Raw genomic sequence first — 18,092 nt, 5'->3', positions numbered from 1 at the left:
TTATTAATTAATTTATTGTAGTGTTTTAAAATTACGATATTTTTCCCCGAAATTATATTTTTTTCTTACTATTTTCTTGAAGCAGCGCCTGCCCGATAAATAATTTTGATCAATGATATTGTTTGCGAGCAATTGTACATCACGGCATAAAATCGTAACATCAATCAATGCAATCAATGCTTCCCGATATCTGGGTATCACATTAAAGCACTTTTTATTTTATTTCTTATTTGACCATTTTAATAAATGAGCCTATAGAAAGATCACGAAAAAGCGTGACAAAACTTTTAAAAAAAATGTGTGTCTCTTTCATAACGAGGCTACGAGTAAAATATATATTATTATTACTGGTTTTTAAATGAAAAATAAATAATTATAAGCTGCATTTTAATGGATATTTTATTTCTCTAATAGTGAAAAAGAATGTTGAACAAAACGAAATTTATCCACCAATCTCCATCAATTTTATTTAATTGAAAATAACTGCAATCGAATAGTGTTTTAAGTGAAATTAAATAGGTTATTGAACTGCATTACAGAAGGAAGAAAGTAAAATTAAATATTGATATAATGATTTGTCTTAAAAATTGAATCTACTAATAAAAGACGACGATACCAAATATGATAATAATAATAAAAAATTTATTTCCATTTTCTTTTAAGTTTTGTGTTTTTCTACCTACCTCTGTAAATATAGGATTCAGGAGTGCAATATCTTAATTAGATCAGTCGTTACTTATGGAATAAAGATACGAGTCTTGTACAAAAAGGAGATCAAAATACTTAAAGAAATTTTAAACGCAGAATTATAAGAAACTATTACGAAGAAAAAAATTGACGGAGAAACCTGTCAGATGATGTGAAAGTATAAAACCGTTAATTTCGCAGAGAAATACTATTTTTTAATAACCGTTGTTGAACAGCCGATCCAATTCTGGGTTTACGACTACTAATGTTCAGCGTCGTAGCCTTGTAATTTTGAACCTAATCCAGAAGACGAGGGAACTGCTAGATCAAGTATTGGGAGAAATTTGCCTCCGTGGAGGACTTTTTGATGGAACTTATCAGCATTTGCGTTACTCGGAGATGAAAACCTCCCACGGTTATCCTAATGGCAATGGGGTTCGAACCCATTACCCATCCACCACTAAGGATATTTTACGTCATCACTGTGGTTGATGCGAGCCGGGAGCGGGATTCGAATCTCAGCCACTACTGGAATCGAACCTTGGTTACCTCGTTGGGAGACGAGTGCTTTATCCCCTGAGCCACCACGGCCCAGAAAAATACGGAGAGATATTGCTCGGATGACTGTTTTTTAAGCAGATAAGTACGGTTATTTTAACAAAAAATTAACCCTTTCAGGACCATCAAATGGAGAAAGAAGCACTTCCGCGCGCACCGAGTTCGTACGTGTATGTATACGTACTAATACGAGATATAGTACAAGAGTGATATCATAGGCCGCTAGAGTCAGAAAGACTCGCTTCATATGTGATATTGTGGGCTGTGAAGGGAAAAATGCGCATAATTCACATCAATTTTCATATGTGATCGCGGTCCATAAGGAGTTAAAAAAGGAAAAGAAAAAAAAATCGAATCCACTGCTCAGAAGTGTCTTCAGAAAAGAATTTTATTCGGTTTCTTCCTCAGAATTTATCATTTTATTCTATTCTATTAAATATTTTAAAAATAACTAAAAAAATTGTTAAATAATGCAAAAGCAAATATGTGTTTTGATACTTTATGATACATAAATTCATGCTTATTTCATTATTGTGAATGATTATTGATTTTATTTTATTAGTTAGTTTATAAAGTGTATAATTTTAGAAACCAATACAAAGATGGGTCGAACCCCGATTTGGCAGTACAGTTAGACGTCTTTGATGAACAGCGTTCAACTGACGAGGGACAATTTTCTGGCCCTGATGGAGTCGACCTCAGTTCTCACATGGATGTTTTCTTTGCTATACTTCGACAGGTGAAAAATAGCTTAAAATGCTTAAATTTTATCTCTATTTTTTTAAATTAGTGAACTAATTACTGGGTAACAATATAAAATGTACCATAATTTTAAAATTTAAACACAGTGGTGACTTTTTAAATCTAGTCATATTAGGTTAATTGTTTGATAATTAAAAAAACTGTGCGTGTTTTCGCCTTAAACTATCTAATAAAACCAAGACATTTAAAAGCTTTTTTAATGTCGTAAAAACAGATTACCATATTGAGATCACTATATTGAGATAACGTCATATCATGAGTTTATCATTATTATCAGATCATGTGATCTCCGAGAGTTAGAAAGGGTCGTTTTATTTGTGATACCATGGGTCAAGAAGGGAGAGACACGGTCCTGAAAGGGTTAAAAAGATCAATTAAATATTACTGCTGGTATTAATCCTCAATTTGTATTCCTGTCATCCATTGCTAAGATGAATATTCGATAGATTTTGAAAAATTTGGATCCTGAGAAAATAATTAAGATACAATATTATATCATACCAGATACAATATTATAACAATGTACATTATTAATTAGATAATAACTAAGATACAATATTAATTAGTTAATAACTACTTACAACTACACATAATATAATTAGTTAATTATAATTATAATTAGTATAACTACATATAATTATAATTAGTTATAACTACAATATTATATTATAAATAACGATGCGAAACAATACTATTAATCTTTCGATTGTTGCTACGCACAATTATTTTTGTCATTAAATATTTAATTCCAAACCTATGCATTCTTTAATAAATTAAATATAGCTTTTTTCTATGATGCCAATGGCTGCTTTATGAACTAGATAAATTCATGAAACAGCCATTATTAATTTTGAAACTAATCTTTTTTCTCAATAAATAATTTGATTTGTAATTTTATCTCAAAGGTCGCAGAAACCCCTCAGGAAATCCCGTTCCTCAGCGTCTTGCAGCACTTGCTCAGAACAGATCTTAGTCAACCTCTTTCGGATGTCGTGTGGGAGACAGCCGAGACTCTCGTGCACAGAGCAACACTGTTGGAAAGTAAACAAGAAGCTGATCGATTACTCAGAGCGTCAACCCTGGGACTCATGCGTTGTCACTGTTCCTGCCATTATAAACAAAGTGAAAAAACTGTGGAAGAATGTGATGGCACACCTAAAAAGAATAGACCTCATCAATTATCTTTCTCATCTGACGGAAATAGGACTCCTTGTATACTAATGTCCCCGAACCAGCATTATCCTCCTAACACACCATATGAATCTTGCTCTAGTCCATTATTCTTGTGCAATCTCACGGATAACTTTAGAACTGGCAATAAAACAGTTCCCATGAAGCAAAACTCAGTGCCTTCTTCTAGTACACCTCGCCAATTAAGCCCTGATAGTCAACGCGTGCCATCCAATGTAAATGCGAACAGTAACTCAGATAATTCGCGCAACAGCCCGAAACCAGTCTCTTCGTACTCATCACCAAACCAAAAACTGGTTGATGAGTCATTAAGTGTGCAAAGTAACTCAGCAACTTTATCAAACAATGGGTTTTTCATAAATCCTGCGCCGAGTGTTAAGTCTACCTCTATTAGTTGTGATTCTAGCAAAAATAATAATTGCTTAGTATCTGAATCGGCACCTCATAGAACTGCTGGTTCATTAAATGTGCCACCGCCTCCTCCACTACCTATGACTAGTGGTGTACCGCCGCCACCACCTCCGCCACCAGCACTCATAAATGGTGTTGTACCTCCTCCACCGCCGCCACCCCTGAACATATCATTGCAAACTAAGACATTTGTACCAAATTTGTCGTTGCCACAGCAAGATACTCCAAAGCCAAAATCTAAAATGAAGTCATTCAACTGGTGTAAAATACCAGCCACAAAAGTTGTTGGTAAAGACAACTTATGGTCGAGAGTTGCTAAAGATCACACTGGAAGCCCGAATGATCTCGATTTTGAGGTTATGGAAATTCTGTTTTGCCAACAGCCTACTATCAACGGGCATATATCTCCCAAGTTTGGAGATAACAATGAAAAAATTGATAAAAAGAAAAGAGAGACTCAGGAGGTTTGTCTTCGTTTTTACTATATATTTTAAGCATATGAACTTTAGGTATCTGTGTGTTTACTATTTGAGAAAGTTTTATAATTTAACTTTATTTAATAAGTTTTATTAACCCACCTTTATTGTAATATTACTTATAACTACTAAGCTAAACTCAGTAGCGCGACAGCCCATAGAGGGTCAAGGCCTACTGTGCCCATCTCAGTTTTCTTGACCTTGGGCGCTGGGGTGCAGGAGCAAATGCTCCGATTGGGTGGTCGGCCCAACGCGGGACCCCAGTGTTAATTCCCCAAGCATTCTTGGTACCGATTACATTGACCCACTGAAGGGACGAAAGGCTGAGTCAACCTTGCCGGGCACGAGGATCGAACTCTAAACCTGTGGCATGAGAGCACGAAGCACTACCACTCAACCACCGGGCATCACTATTTAAAACTATTTTCGACATTAAATCTAATTAATACATCTTGGTAATCTATCTATCTCTCTAATATATATATATATATTGTGTGCACATGTATATAAAATTTAAAAATAGATAAAATAAAAATATTGTGCGGGCAAATGTTAGACGGTCAAAAAATTTGGTTAGTATATTGTTTAAAACTAATTTTGATGTTACGATTATATCAGGGGCTGAATGAAGAATAAAAATATTTAAATACAGTTGTGCTGTGCATTTGGTTTGGTTGCCATTAAAGTTGATATGTTGTGCAAGATAATTTTGATTGGTGTGTAAGGTGTGGTGGTTGCCAAAGATGGCTAGTATTAATATATTACTTATGAAAACATATAACAATAGGCAGCTATCTACCTTTCTCTTTTTATACTTTTGCTACAATTCTATTGATGTGCACACTGTCTTACTGTCGAATTGTTCAAAATAATAATAACAACAATAATAATAATAGTTTTCACATAGGTGTTTTCTCTTTATGTCAAATTATATAAACTTTGAAAATATTTAAATAGGTCTTTCTGGAGTATAATTTTGATTTTGTAAATATTGTAAAATTTTCATTATTTTATGTAGCATGAATTTTAAAGGGTAAGTATAAAAACTGTAAGACTTAAATAACTTTATAAAATAATTTAAATCCTTTTGCAGGGCTGTCACTTTTAAACCATTCTGTTGATATTGGTTTTTTCACTAAATGTAAAAATGTGAGGTTATATTGTTTTCTAAAGCAGTATTTTCTTCTTTCAGATAAACCTTTTGGATGGTAAAAGGAGCTTAAATATAAACATATTTTTAAAGCAGTTTCGGAGGTAAGATTACTCTACATTTCATACAGTGTTAAACGTTGAAATAATTTCTAACTTTACGAATGCGCAAACTAGTTTGAATTATGAATAAACTGTTGGTTTATAATATCAATCTAAGCAAGTCATTCGTTTAGGTTTATTTTTTACGAAACAAATATGTCAGAATTTATGAACAAAACCTATTCTAGATCACTCTATATATCTTTCCACTCCTCACAGTCCCCATTGTTCAACCAATCAGATACAACATGACAGAATTCGTCGTAATATCACTTCTTCCGCTTGTCTCATTATTTACAGATAGTGAGTCAGATTTCAATAAGAAAAACCTTATGAATAACAGCATTGGAGGGAGGATTGGGCCAAGGTCTTCATCGTTAGAGCCCTTTCAAAAAAATATCCTCTTTTTTCTTCCTTCTTCGGAATCTCCTTCATTTTCATGCCAAATGCAAGATTTAAAAAAAAAAGTAGAAAAGTAAAAAAGGATTTTTTGTTGAATAAATACGCATTGCATTTTAAAATGCTTGTGTTTGTTTCTATTTTTGATGAAAAGGTAGGGGAAAAAACAGGTTATAGGATGTGGACGCACCCTTAATTATTTGTTCGGAGGTGAGCTACAGAAAATTAAGAAACGAATGATGAATATTAATATTATAAAAGACATTCATATATATTCATATAAAAGACATTCATATATATTTAGGAAGAAGAAAATAATTGGAGATAAAAATATCGTATGAATCAGGACTTACATCATAAATAATTCTAAGAACGGTTTTGGAATGCAGATATTAATCATGGGTGCATCCAAATTATAGTATTCTTCCTCAGTGCTAACATTCTGGGAGTATTACATGTGCTGTGATTAAACGATTTGATAAAAATAAGAACTATCATCATAGTTAGATTTCTTTATTTAGTTCTTAATAAGAATTTGCATCCTAGTGCTCATTTAAACAACATTACCTTTGTGTGGAATTCGTTGACTTTGTCATAATTTATTCATACGTGATTTGCCTTCAGATTAGCGTAAAGGATTGAAAAGCATTCATCTGAAATGTGTTTTCATACTTTATCCATCAAAAAGTGGTTATTTTCATTCATTTTCAAATTAGACATAGGAAAAAAAAGCTGCTTAACTTGACAGACCAGCATATTTTTGGGAGAGAAATATATATTTCCTGGTTGATATGTTTCTTGTGGCATCGAATCTTTAATTTATTTCGAGGGGCTGTAATGCTTAAAACATAACTATGAGACATAAGATTTGTGAAAAATACAATTTATTAAATGTAGGGGTGAATTGTAACATTTTTTACTTAATTATTTTTAACTAACAAGAAATCCAATACATTATTAGTATTAATTGACAGACGAGTAACGTAGACTATCCTCTACTAGAAAAAAAATACCTTATTTTAAATGTTATTATATTAGTTATTAACTATTTTGGACAGTCGTGCACTTGTTACAATTGTCCCCACTTACGGGATCAATTGTAATAGTTCATAAATTCAACTAAAACATAGTTAATTATACATATTATCATAGTTGTGATATATTTTTTATAGATCAAAATAGAAGTGATATTTTTGGAGTAAAAATAATAATGAGCAGAGACCTAAAGGGTTAAACTTTTAACTTTAAGGGGTTAAAAATTTTAATTTATGCTGTGAAAGGTAACAAATAAAATAATGCATATGCAACATAATATAAATGATATAGGAAACTATTGGTGGTTCTTAAAGAGTTAAGCAATGGCTTGTAAACATAAGATTATTTATTTTCAGCTGTTACAATCGTCCCCAAGACGCCATTTCAGCTTCATTTGTTAAAAACAATGCTAGTTAATTAACAAAACTAATTTTTTTTTGAAATGTTAATTAAGGTGTCCATTTACATATTTGGTTAATAATTTTTATTTGTTTAAACAAAATTACTTTGTTACAATATAATGTTCTAATACCAAAAAAAGTACTTACGTAACGTGAAAATATCTTTTGTGATGTAACTGTTTCAAAAGTACATAAAAATGGTTGCCAGCAGGGCTGTTCATGTAGATTTATTAAATGCACCTCGTGCGCCACCTAGGAACCAAATCTAGAACCCGACACTCGAAATTTTTGCTCTGTTACAATCGTACCCTGTTACAATTGACCCCACTCTCCCCTAATCAATTACTTGTAATCAAGATTACACTTAATCGGATTACAATTGTCATCAAGGATCGGATTACAATTGTCGTGATTCGACGGGACCATGATTATTTATAATCATAATAATCATCCTAATTCAGATTAAAATAGTAATTATATATTATGATTGCTTTTAAACGCTATTATAATTGTACTCAGTTATATTTTTACTAACTTTGTTAAATATCTCATATTTAAAAAAATTTATCACCTTGATTTTTCAGTTCTCATCAAGAAATTGTAAGAATATTGGAAGAAGGTAGCCATGAAGATCTGGGAGCTGAGAGGCTCAGAGGATTATTGAAAATTCTACCTGAGTCAGATGAGGCCGAAATGTTAAGAAACTATGATGGTGATAAGAATAAGCTGGGAAATGCAGAAAAATTTCTACTGCAACTCTTAAACGTTCCTAATTACAAACTGCGCATTGAAAGCATGCTGCTGAAAGAAGAATTCATGGCTAATCAGGAGTTCTTGGAAAATAGCATTGAGACAATACGGTGTGCTGCACAAGAACTTGAAGAATGCAAAAAGTTGCACGAAATCTTATATATGGTTCTTGTAGCTGGCAATTTTTTGAATGCGGGTGGTTATGCAGGAAATGCAGCTGGTTTCAAAATGTTATCCTTGTTGAAACTTACAGACATAAGAGCCAACAAACCTAGCATGACACTAATCCACTACGTAGNAGCGATTTTATGCTTCGAGTAATTTGATAGCTTTTGTGACTTCAGAATTTACAAGCATTCTAAAAATGAATATTAAGCAGAGATTATGGAACACCATATATCCATTTAATGAGCTTAGTATTTATTAGCGAACGCGAGATAACTACTGATAATTTTTTTCAAACATTAAAGCATATTGATTATTAAATATTCTAGGAGTCGCTCACTGCTCCCATTGCTCGCTCCCATCCATGTCATCCCTCTGCTTGCTCCCACTCATCACCAACCCCCATGGTTGCTTCTCATTCCCCTTTCTTAATTTTTAAAAGTCGATATTTCAAAAAAATATATAATTTTGTTTTAAAAAAAATATATAATTATTATAATTTCATGTAAGTCAATTCTGTTAATATGTAAACTGTAATGAAACGAACAATTAACTGATATTAATAATAGTTTATTACTGGGGGGGAAATATATAAACGTAAGAATATAGAAATTTTATTTCCGTAACTGCATTTCGGCCGACTACAGATGTGAGTATTTATTTATTTATTTTTATTCCGTCAAACTCCTTATGCAGTTTTCTATATACCTACGGAATTATTTCAAACTTCTGAGTCTTATAGATTTAGTACAACAAAGCAAACTGTAGCGTAAAGAAAAAAAAAAAGAGAGAAGAATTCACGAAAAAAGTACTTTAAGTTTCAATAATTTTCGAGAAAATAGGAAATTAAAAAAAATACTGTGTTTTAAGTTCATAAACAAAAATGACGATTTCGGCATGCCAAGTTTCAACTCCGTAGTTTTTATTTTTCTCCCCGTTTATTTTTTACGTTAAGTTAAACAGTTAATAATAGGATACCTGCAAGTGACGTAGTGTGGGTATCTCGACCCTGATTGGTTGGTGAAACGTGGCGTCTGTTTATCCTAACAACTGTTCTTTTCATTCTATTTCCGAGTAAGCCAAGCTCGTCGAGTATCAATTCTCTTAAGTGATACATTCTATATTCTTTCACAAAGATTTTAATTCTTTTACTATATATTTCTTACTTAGCAAAGACAGGCCCGAAGCCATGTAGAACATAAACAAAATAATTACGCATCGATGTTGCCAGTTACACAATACAAAAATATAACACGGTTACAATAAAATTCGTAAATAATAAATGTAAGTTAAGTAAGAGACATAGACGAGAAATAATTATGTTTCAGCAAATTCGATGTGCGATGCTCCGCTGTATTTAATTAACTTCGCGTTAATTAACATCCTAACTTATGTTCAGAAACTTAGCTCAGCTTTAACACGCCATTTTGCTTATAAACAATCAGCTCGTGCTGACGTCATAATTCACATGTGTGATCGTCTTCTTCTTGAAGTGCAAGTACCCAATTATCGATCTTATTATCGTATGTTATTTATTTTTTTTTTTTAATTCCATGTACAGTTTTCTAAGCATTTTCGTAATTTCAGTTCTTTAAGTTCTATAGTCTTTACACAGCAAAACAAAGTGTAACGTTAAGTTTAACACACAAAACAGCGTCGGTGGCCTTTACGATTTTTTTTATAAAGAGAGATAATAATTAAAATATAATGACTCAAAGATAACTTTTCAATTAAGATATTGAGAGCAACAGAACTTATCAGATTTATATTAAATGGCATTGCGTTTCAAAGAAACTTAAGACTCAACCTTATGTTTATACATTTTCTAATTTTATCTTTTATTTTGCTTTTTCCCCCATAAATATTTTTAGATGAGTTAATTCCGCATTTCTGAAAATGATTAGTCTCTCTCTGCTTGATGTAAATCCAATTTACCCATAATATTCCAATTTTGTACCGTATATTTTATCAAAATCGATGTTTAAAAGTTTTTCATCAACTGTAATAAGATTCGGTATTTACAACTATAGAACTACAATATTTATCAATTGCTTGTTCAAAAAAATTTTTATTTTTATTTTAGGCTCATTAAAACGTTTTATGGAAGATATTCATTTGTCAATGAAAAACTGTTTTTTTATGTTTTTGTTCTTTATATTTAAAAAACTTAATATTCAAAATCTGCGAATTCTACGTAACTTTTCACGAAACAAAAATCAAAATTTTCTATTTAGGTATTTTTCTACAAAGCTTTTGAGAAAATGGCAAATCAAGTTAAATCAATTCAGAATGGGGTTTATGAATAATTGACTATAAATTAGTTATAAAGTTATCTAAAATTTCTTGGATATTTAATGTCTAAAAATATCATTTAATTTTATTTTATATAGTGCAATATTTTTTTATATATATATATATATATATATATATATATATATATAATANCTTTTTCATCTGCGGCAATCAGACCTTTGATGTAGTCTTTCCCAAGTTTATCTCAAATAATGCTCTATGTTTGAGAGATAGTTCGACCAAACCATCTGAATTTCTGAAAACAATGACAAGCTTTGATCGGTCTTTCAGTTCTAACCGAAAAACAAGAAAGATAAGTCTGTTTTGACAAACTCAAGAAAGCAACATATGTGTCTGAAAGAAAGCAACTAAAGAACTAAACTGAAAGAGACTTTTTTTTCTTTTAGGAAATTGAATGCTGTTTTTGTTTTGAAGGAATATTTCACTTGATTTATTAATTTCTTCTGATTAATATGTTTTCAATAAATTTATCTTTCAATTAATATAAATTTATCTTAAAATTGATAATTTGTTCAATATCAGAACTCTCTATTTAAAGATCCAATCAATAGCATTTATCTGAACCGAATTGTCTTTTCAATAAACAAACTAAAAAATCTTATCACCCTAATTAACTTTTAATCTAATGATCAAATTTTTGTGTATTAATTCGTAATTTCTTCGGTTCAGAAAAGCACCTGATTTTTGCTAATTCTTTAATAAATATTAAGTTACTAAATTCGATGTAAAAATTTTCATATTCTGAACATGACCTCGATAATTTTTTTAATCAACTTTTGCTAAATTCGTAGCTTTTGCTTTTTAGTCTATACCTCCAAAATTAATTCCCTTAAAATTTACTTTTACTCAATTCTAAAAAATTAATTATTGTAAAATGCTTATAAATTGTTCAATTTGGAACAATATCTCTTTAAATATCTTTTGGTCTTTTAAACATCTCTATATTAAAAAATTGTAAGGGATATCACTGTTTTGGGTTTTTACATTCGCTACATTTTGTTTTACTACCAATAAACTATGAGACTTAGAAACTTGAAATTAAGAAGGTTTGTAGAAATATGCACGCGGAATACAATGGAAATATAAATTAACATTCGATAATTATTCTGAGAATTATTGTCTGCTGAACTTGTTTGTTAAAGAAAAAACAGCATTCGGGTTGCTCTAAGGGCTACTAGAAAGAAACAGCAGACTTGAAACTTACCGTGTTGAAAAGGGCATGAACTTGACATGAGCTTTTTTGAAAATTTCATTTTTTTTTTTAATATTTATGCTGTTTTTCGTTAATTTTTCCAATTTTTTCCCACTTTAAATAGTGATTTTTATTCAGTGATGTCAAAAATTTATCCCTCTCAAGATCATTATTTAATTACCTCACGCCTGACTTGATATCAAAAGTAACAAAAAAATTGTAAATAAAATAAATACCAGAAAGCGACAAGATTTTGCCAGATGTGAATTTTAATATTTATATCGAAATTTTAAAAAATGTAAAAATCTCATTAGTGACAAAAACCGTTTGTAATTTGAACAAATACAAATTTAAAATTTAAATAATACCGTTACCGTAAAAAATTACCGTTGAAACAATAAAAAATTTACAGTTTTAGATTGTAAACGAATAAAAACTGCTTCACGTTGTTTATTCTCTTTTATTGTGCCACGCATTCTATTTTCCTATGTGTAAATATATTTTTCAAGTACAGTTGATTACTTTTCGAATCCAAGTAATCATTCATTATATTAAAAATAATTATAAAATGTAATATTGAAATGTAACAAAATTATCATAACTATATATTTTATTAACAAAATTTTTTTTAAGCGAATTTTAAGGGAAAAAATGAATGAGGGTTGGAGATCGGAGCCTTTTAGTGTAATAATAACAGTTGTTTTTTGAGTCTCCCCTTACTGAGTTATTTCATTAGTGGCTGCGGTCAGTTAGCGGGTCTGTGACCCCATTGATCGGTCTGCGTAGGGACCAAGGGTGAGCGGCAGAGGTCATCGTTAAACTGTTCTACCGTAAAATGCTCGACTTCGCACCTAGATCGTCTGGTTAACAAAGCAGGGGAGCCAACCCCCCTGCAGAGGATCAAAATTGCGATGGCATATCTCCGGATCATCTTCAGGGATGTTTCCCAGACCGTCGTCAATAGCCCATTGTGCAGCTCTAGTGCGACGTTAATAAAGTGCCTACCTAACTATTCGTAGGAAACCTGTTTTTGCTCCTAATTTTATAATTAAGAAATATTTGTTATCTTATAGTCACGTCATACGACCCCCTTTTTTTTGAAATTTTAAATAATTACCACTAATCAAGCACGGGGTCGAGGTTGGCTGGAATAGTAGCCAGACGCGGATTATACGGGTAAGGGTTTTACTAACCTAGGTACATATTCGCGTCTGGAAGGAAAGAAAGGAAAGAAAGTCACTTCATACGACCTAACAAGAGTTTTTTTTAACAATGCTTTGTTTATAAATTTAGCTTGCGTACGTTCTTTCTGTTCGCACTATGGATTGAGTACCACGAAAATTTTATTAATAGTACGGTAAAGACAGAAGTTTTTATTTTTNCGCGTGGGGGGGTTTTGGCTGGAGGGAGTAAATAGGAAGGAGGGAAAACTTAAATATTGCGACTATAGTTAGATTAACGAGGCATTGCTGCCATGAATAATTTTAGGCTGAATCGAGTGAAGACTAAGTTGAAAACGATGATACAGATATTAACTTGGAAGTTTTTATTATTTAAAGTACAATGTTTAACTTATTTATACCTTTAGACATCTGATTTCTGACATCGTTACATTGTAAAATAACATATCTTATATTTAAACAATAACCTTTTCCTGTGAAATTTGTACTGATGGGAATGTGGTTTTCATTACAATATATTGCTGGTTCATGTTATATTCTTTGTTATTAATTGTATATAGGTTCAATCTTTCATCGAAGCACTTTGTAAAAATAACTTCCATGTTCAAACTTTGAAATTATCGTATCCTTATAAATTTACACCAGGAGAAAAAAAAAATCTAAATGTAGAAAACTAAAAGATTTTTCCGTATGAAAAAGTTCAAAAAAAAAATTTTTTTTTAAAGGAAAATAAAGGAAAGGAAGAAAAATATTTTTTTGGGAATTCGTAGAAAAACGAAAAATAAAGCTCACCTTTTAAAAAATTAAAATCGTGAGAGGTTGAACTTTTTTGAAACTGAGCGCATGCTCGTGAAATATTAGTTAGTGTTTGAGCAGAGCTCAAACAAGCAAATAACTTTTGAGCTTATGATTGGATCTTTACGTTCAAGGATTCAATCTTAATGGTTTGAGAAGATGACCTCAAATAGGCTAATTAAGTAGTGCATGCTACAAGTTACGAAATCAGGCACATAAAAGTACTTTCTTTGAATAAACATACCTTTTCTTCGACGGATGTGGAGTTTTCACCCTCAATATATAGCAGCAATCTGGAAAATATATTTCCTGAGAAATGGAGCTTAAAAAAGTCGTATTCTCATGAACTAGTCGACCAATTTTACTCAAATTTTGCTATTTAAAATTGCATTTTTTAAAATGATGTAAAAGAATGGAGACCTTACAATTTAAAAGTTTTTTCTATTATTAAATAAAATATTAAAAAGTAAATAATGCGATAAGATGGTTTTCGCGCGGAATTATCTCTAGATAGACGAATTTTATAAATGCTTTTCAAAAATATTTCAATTCGCTTGGAAAATTCTCGTGATGTAGCGAAATACGCAAAAAGGAAAATTATCATTAAAAGGTCAAAATTTCGAACAGTTCTCCTGACTAAACTACAGGGACCATATTTACCAGATTGCGGCTATATTTTGGGGGTCAGAAATCTAAATCCGTCGGAGAAAAAAGGTATATTTGTTCAAAGAAAATATGTTAAATTTCGTAACTTAAAAATGTCGTTTGCACTATTTAATTGGCATATTTGAGGTCAAGAACCTTTGAATCATTAAAATTGAGCCCTAGAACGTAAAGATACAATCGTTAGATCAAAAGTTATTCAGGGTGGTCAGTTTTTTATTTTGTGCACTGTACATGAAAGTTAGATAAAAAAAAGTTATTTAGAGTAATTCATATTTTAAATATTCTTCTTGTTATTAAAATATACTGTTTTGCTTCTCCATTCTTTTTATTTTCTTTATCCATCATTATTATATTTTTCATTAAGTTGTGATTTCAATTATTTCATGCTTGTGTTTTGCTGCAGGCTGAAATGTTAAGAAACTATGATGGTGATAAGAATAAGCTGGGGAATGCAGAAAAATTTCTACTGCAACTCTTAAACGTTCCTAAGTAAATGAACTTATTTTATTATATTATAAACCCAAAACTGAAAATGATTTAAATAACCCTTTTCTCAAAATAACATATGCATTCTCATCACAGTTACAAACTGCGCATTGAAAGCATGCTGCTGAAAGAAGAATTCATGGCTAATCAGGAGTTCTTGGAAAATAGCATTGAGACAATACGGTGTGCTGCACAAGGTATTACTCTAAAAAAAACTTTTTATTTTCTTCAATATTTAGTGTTAAATTTTATTGCGTATAAGATTAAATCTTATCTAATCTTTGTACCCATATTCAATTGGGGAGAGAATATGAATCAGGAGTTCCATATTACACCAGGAGCTCTTGGAAAATAGCATTATGGCAATACGGTGTGCCGCACAAGGTAGTAGTGTGAAACAATTTCTTTCTTTAGTTTTAAATGTTAAATTTTAATTTTTGTATTAAATCTTATTTAATCTCATCTTATCTTATTTAATCTTTGTTTCTATATTAAATTCGGAAGTGAATATTTATCAGGAGTTCTATATTAAATCAGAAGTTGTAGAATAGCATTGTTACAATACGGTGTGCGCATGCGCACAATGTAGTAGTTAACGACAATTTTCTTTAGTTTTTAATGTTAAATTTTATTTTGTATTGTGACAATCGAAACCCCCTGCCAACGCCATCTATGAACACTAAAGTGACTCAAATAGAACAGTTCTAAGTTTAGTTTACCTCCATATCTCGAACCGCAAACATGTTGGTTTCGAAATCCCCGCACTTAAGTTTTGTTTTCCCCCTAATTGTTTTAATGCTCTACTTTGTGATGTTTTGTGACTTGTAACTTACCATTTCATGTCCTTTGTCCCATTAAAATTCTTAACTCACACCGTTGATTAGAATTCTTTGAGTCGCATGGCACCACAGTATAAATTAAATCTTATTTAATTTTTGTACCTATATTAAATTCTGGAGTGAATATTTATCAGTTTTACATTACATCAGGAGCTTAGGGGAAATAGCATTGTGACAATACGGTGTACCGCACAATAGAATTGTAAAAAAAAAATATTTCTTTAGTTTTTAATTTCAAGTTTTGTTTTGTATAAGATTAAATCTTATTTAATATTTGTACCTATTTTAAATTGGGGAGTGCAAAAATCATATTTACTTTAGTTTTGAAATATTTTAGAATTCAAAACATTTTCAACAATTTTTTCTGTTTTCTACTTGTTTGAATCCTTGTAAAAATGTGAGCAAGATTCTGATACAATCTTGTAAAGTAAATTACCTTTTTATAATATAAAATAATATAAAAATAACTTGTATTTTTGTCTCAAGAGTAAATAAAAGAAACATCTTTTATTTATCTCTTTAAAAAAAAAAAAAAGAATTTTCAACTTAAAATTTTTAATAAAATCAATAAAAACAAAAAGGATTTTAAAATACCCTCTGTTATTATAAATAACTCACTCTTACTATGAAAGGCTTCATAAACGAGAGAAAGGAATGTGAAACTAAAATTTTACCCTCTTTTCAAGATTATAGCAACAACTTTCTTCATGATGTTCATTCATTATTATATATAATGTACACGTGAGTGTGGTCGGTGTAAATTTTTAGGGATCCTTCACATTTTAAAAAGTCAAAAGCACCGTCGTGTTATCCAAAAAAATAAAATGTCAACAAATTAGCAAATTCTAGAATAGGATTCTTAACCAAGAGCCTAATAAAACATTAAATAAGTAATCCCTAATTAATATAATATCAGACCACCACGGTTATTTATAGACACTTTTATGGCAAAAAAGAATATCTCTCTCCAGACAAAGCCAAATTCCCAGAAATATCCATTGTAAAATTAGAAAAGTTTCGCTAATTGCCATGCGTTAAATTAATAGTTATTTAAGTATTTATTCGCACATTTATATCTATTAAATATTTATAATGAAATACAGAAGAAAAAATTTAAATTACAAAATTGTTTGGAGGATGAATTTGGTATCCTTGACTGCACCTTTTGAAAAAATTTCATACTTTTATTTTTAGAATTTTGAACCGATGTGGATTTCTCAAGCCATTCTTTTCGTATTCTCCGTTTAACTATGAAAAAAACTTAATACTTTTTTCCTTTTAAAAATTTTAAAGCTTTTAACAAAGTTTCTAAAAATTAAATAAAACCTCAAGCTGACTTAAATCAACAGTTGGTATTTCAACTTAGTAATTAAAATACTCAGATCAAAATACTGCAGTTAATTGATCAATATATGTTTCTCTATTTAACTAGAACTTGAAGAATGCAAAAAGTTGCACGAAATCTTATATATGGTTCTTGTAGCTGGCAATTTTTTGAATGCGGTAAGAATTTTCAGAAAGAAATCATTTAAATATTAGATTGTTCTTTTCTTCGAAACTGGATGTTTTTTCAATCCTTCCAGGGTGGTTATGCAGGAAATGCAGCTGGTTTCAAAATGTTATCCTTGTTGAAACTTACAGACATAAGAGCCAACAAACCTAGCATGACACTAATCCACTATGTAGCTGAGGTAAAAACTTTTACTCTTTTTATTTATTTCTTTTTTAATACTATGTGTAAAATAATTATGTAAGCAAAATTTTAAGAAAATAAGAAAACATATCTTTATTTTAGCAAGTATTTAAGAAAAGGCCAGATCTTCTCGAGTTTCTGGAAGACATACAAAATCTGGAAGAAGCATCTAAGTAATAACGTTATTAATTTTATATGTATATATATATAAAAACTTATTAATTTATCAATTTTCTTCGTTTTTCTCTTTATTTTTATTGTGACATGTTATAGTGATCATATTTAAAGCAGCTTTAGCGCTTGATATTATCTACTATTAACTTACTTTCGTTTTCTCTTTGTTTCTGTTTTTAGTTCGGTTTTGTTTTTATTGTGCTATGTTATAGTGATCATATTTAAAGCAGCTTTAGCGCTTAATATTATCTACTATTAGCTTACTTTCATTTTCTTTTTGTTTCCGTTTTTAGTTTGGTCATCTGATTTCGTGTGTTTAGGACATTGCTCTTTGAGCCTAATTTTTGGATTTCAGCAGCAATAATAATTTGGCTCCTGCTAAAAATCAATTCAAAACGAGTAAATCCTGTTTTTATTCATTTTTTTAAATAATTATTTTAATTATCAAACTTATTAATTACAAACTTTAAATTATCCTGTATAATATTATTACCCTGCGCGCATCCATTTTCGGGCCCACCCTGGGTAACTAACAAATTAGTCGCGCTTCAGTATTGCAGTAAGAACGTGCCATAAGATATCACTTTATTTATGCTTCTGTTTTCATATTTTGTAATCTGGCAATCTTGTTACGAAAATATTTTAAATCATTCTTGAAGTTCAATTG

General features: G+C 30.6%; 1 protein-coding gene across 1 annotated transcript in view; it reads left to right on the top strand.

Annotated features, from left to right (window-relative positions):
• LOC107455600 (uncharacterized) overlaps positions 1-18,092 on the top strand; it is a gene marked incomplete in the record, with an annotated part of 72,742 nt that overhangs the window by 48,545 nt on the left and 6,105 nt on the right. The window contains 10 exon segments of the mRNA XM_071180337.1: positions 1,834-1,984; positions 2,913-4,073; positions 5,278-5,339; positions 7,756-8,238; positions 11,730-11,796; positions 14,637-14,722; positions 14,816-14,916; positions 16,991-17,061; positions 17,142-17,249; positions 17,354-17,391. Coding sequence (XP_071036438.1) covers positions 1,834-1,984; positions 2,913-4,073; positions 5,278-5,339; positions 7,756-8,238; positions 11,730-11,796; positions 14,637-14,722; positions 14,816-14,916; positions 16,991-17,061; positions 17,142-17,249; positions 17,354-17,391 — 2,328 coding nt within the window.

The sequence above is a fragment of the Parasteatoda tepidariorum genome, chromosome 4, assembly GCF_043381705.1.
Source record: "Parasteatoda tepidariorum isolate YZ-2023 chromosome 4, CAS_Ptep_4.0, whole genome shotgun sequence".
Taxonomy (NCBI): domain Eukaryota; kingdom Metazoa; phylum Arthropoda; class Arachnida; order Araneae; family Theridiidae; genus Parasteatoda; species Parasteatoda tepidariorum.
The sequence above is the reverse complement of the archived record's forward strand: the minus strand, read 5'-3'. Positions and strand labels throughout refer to the sequence as shown.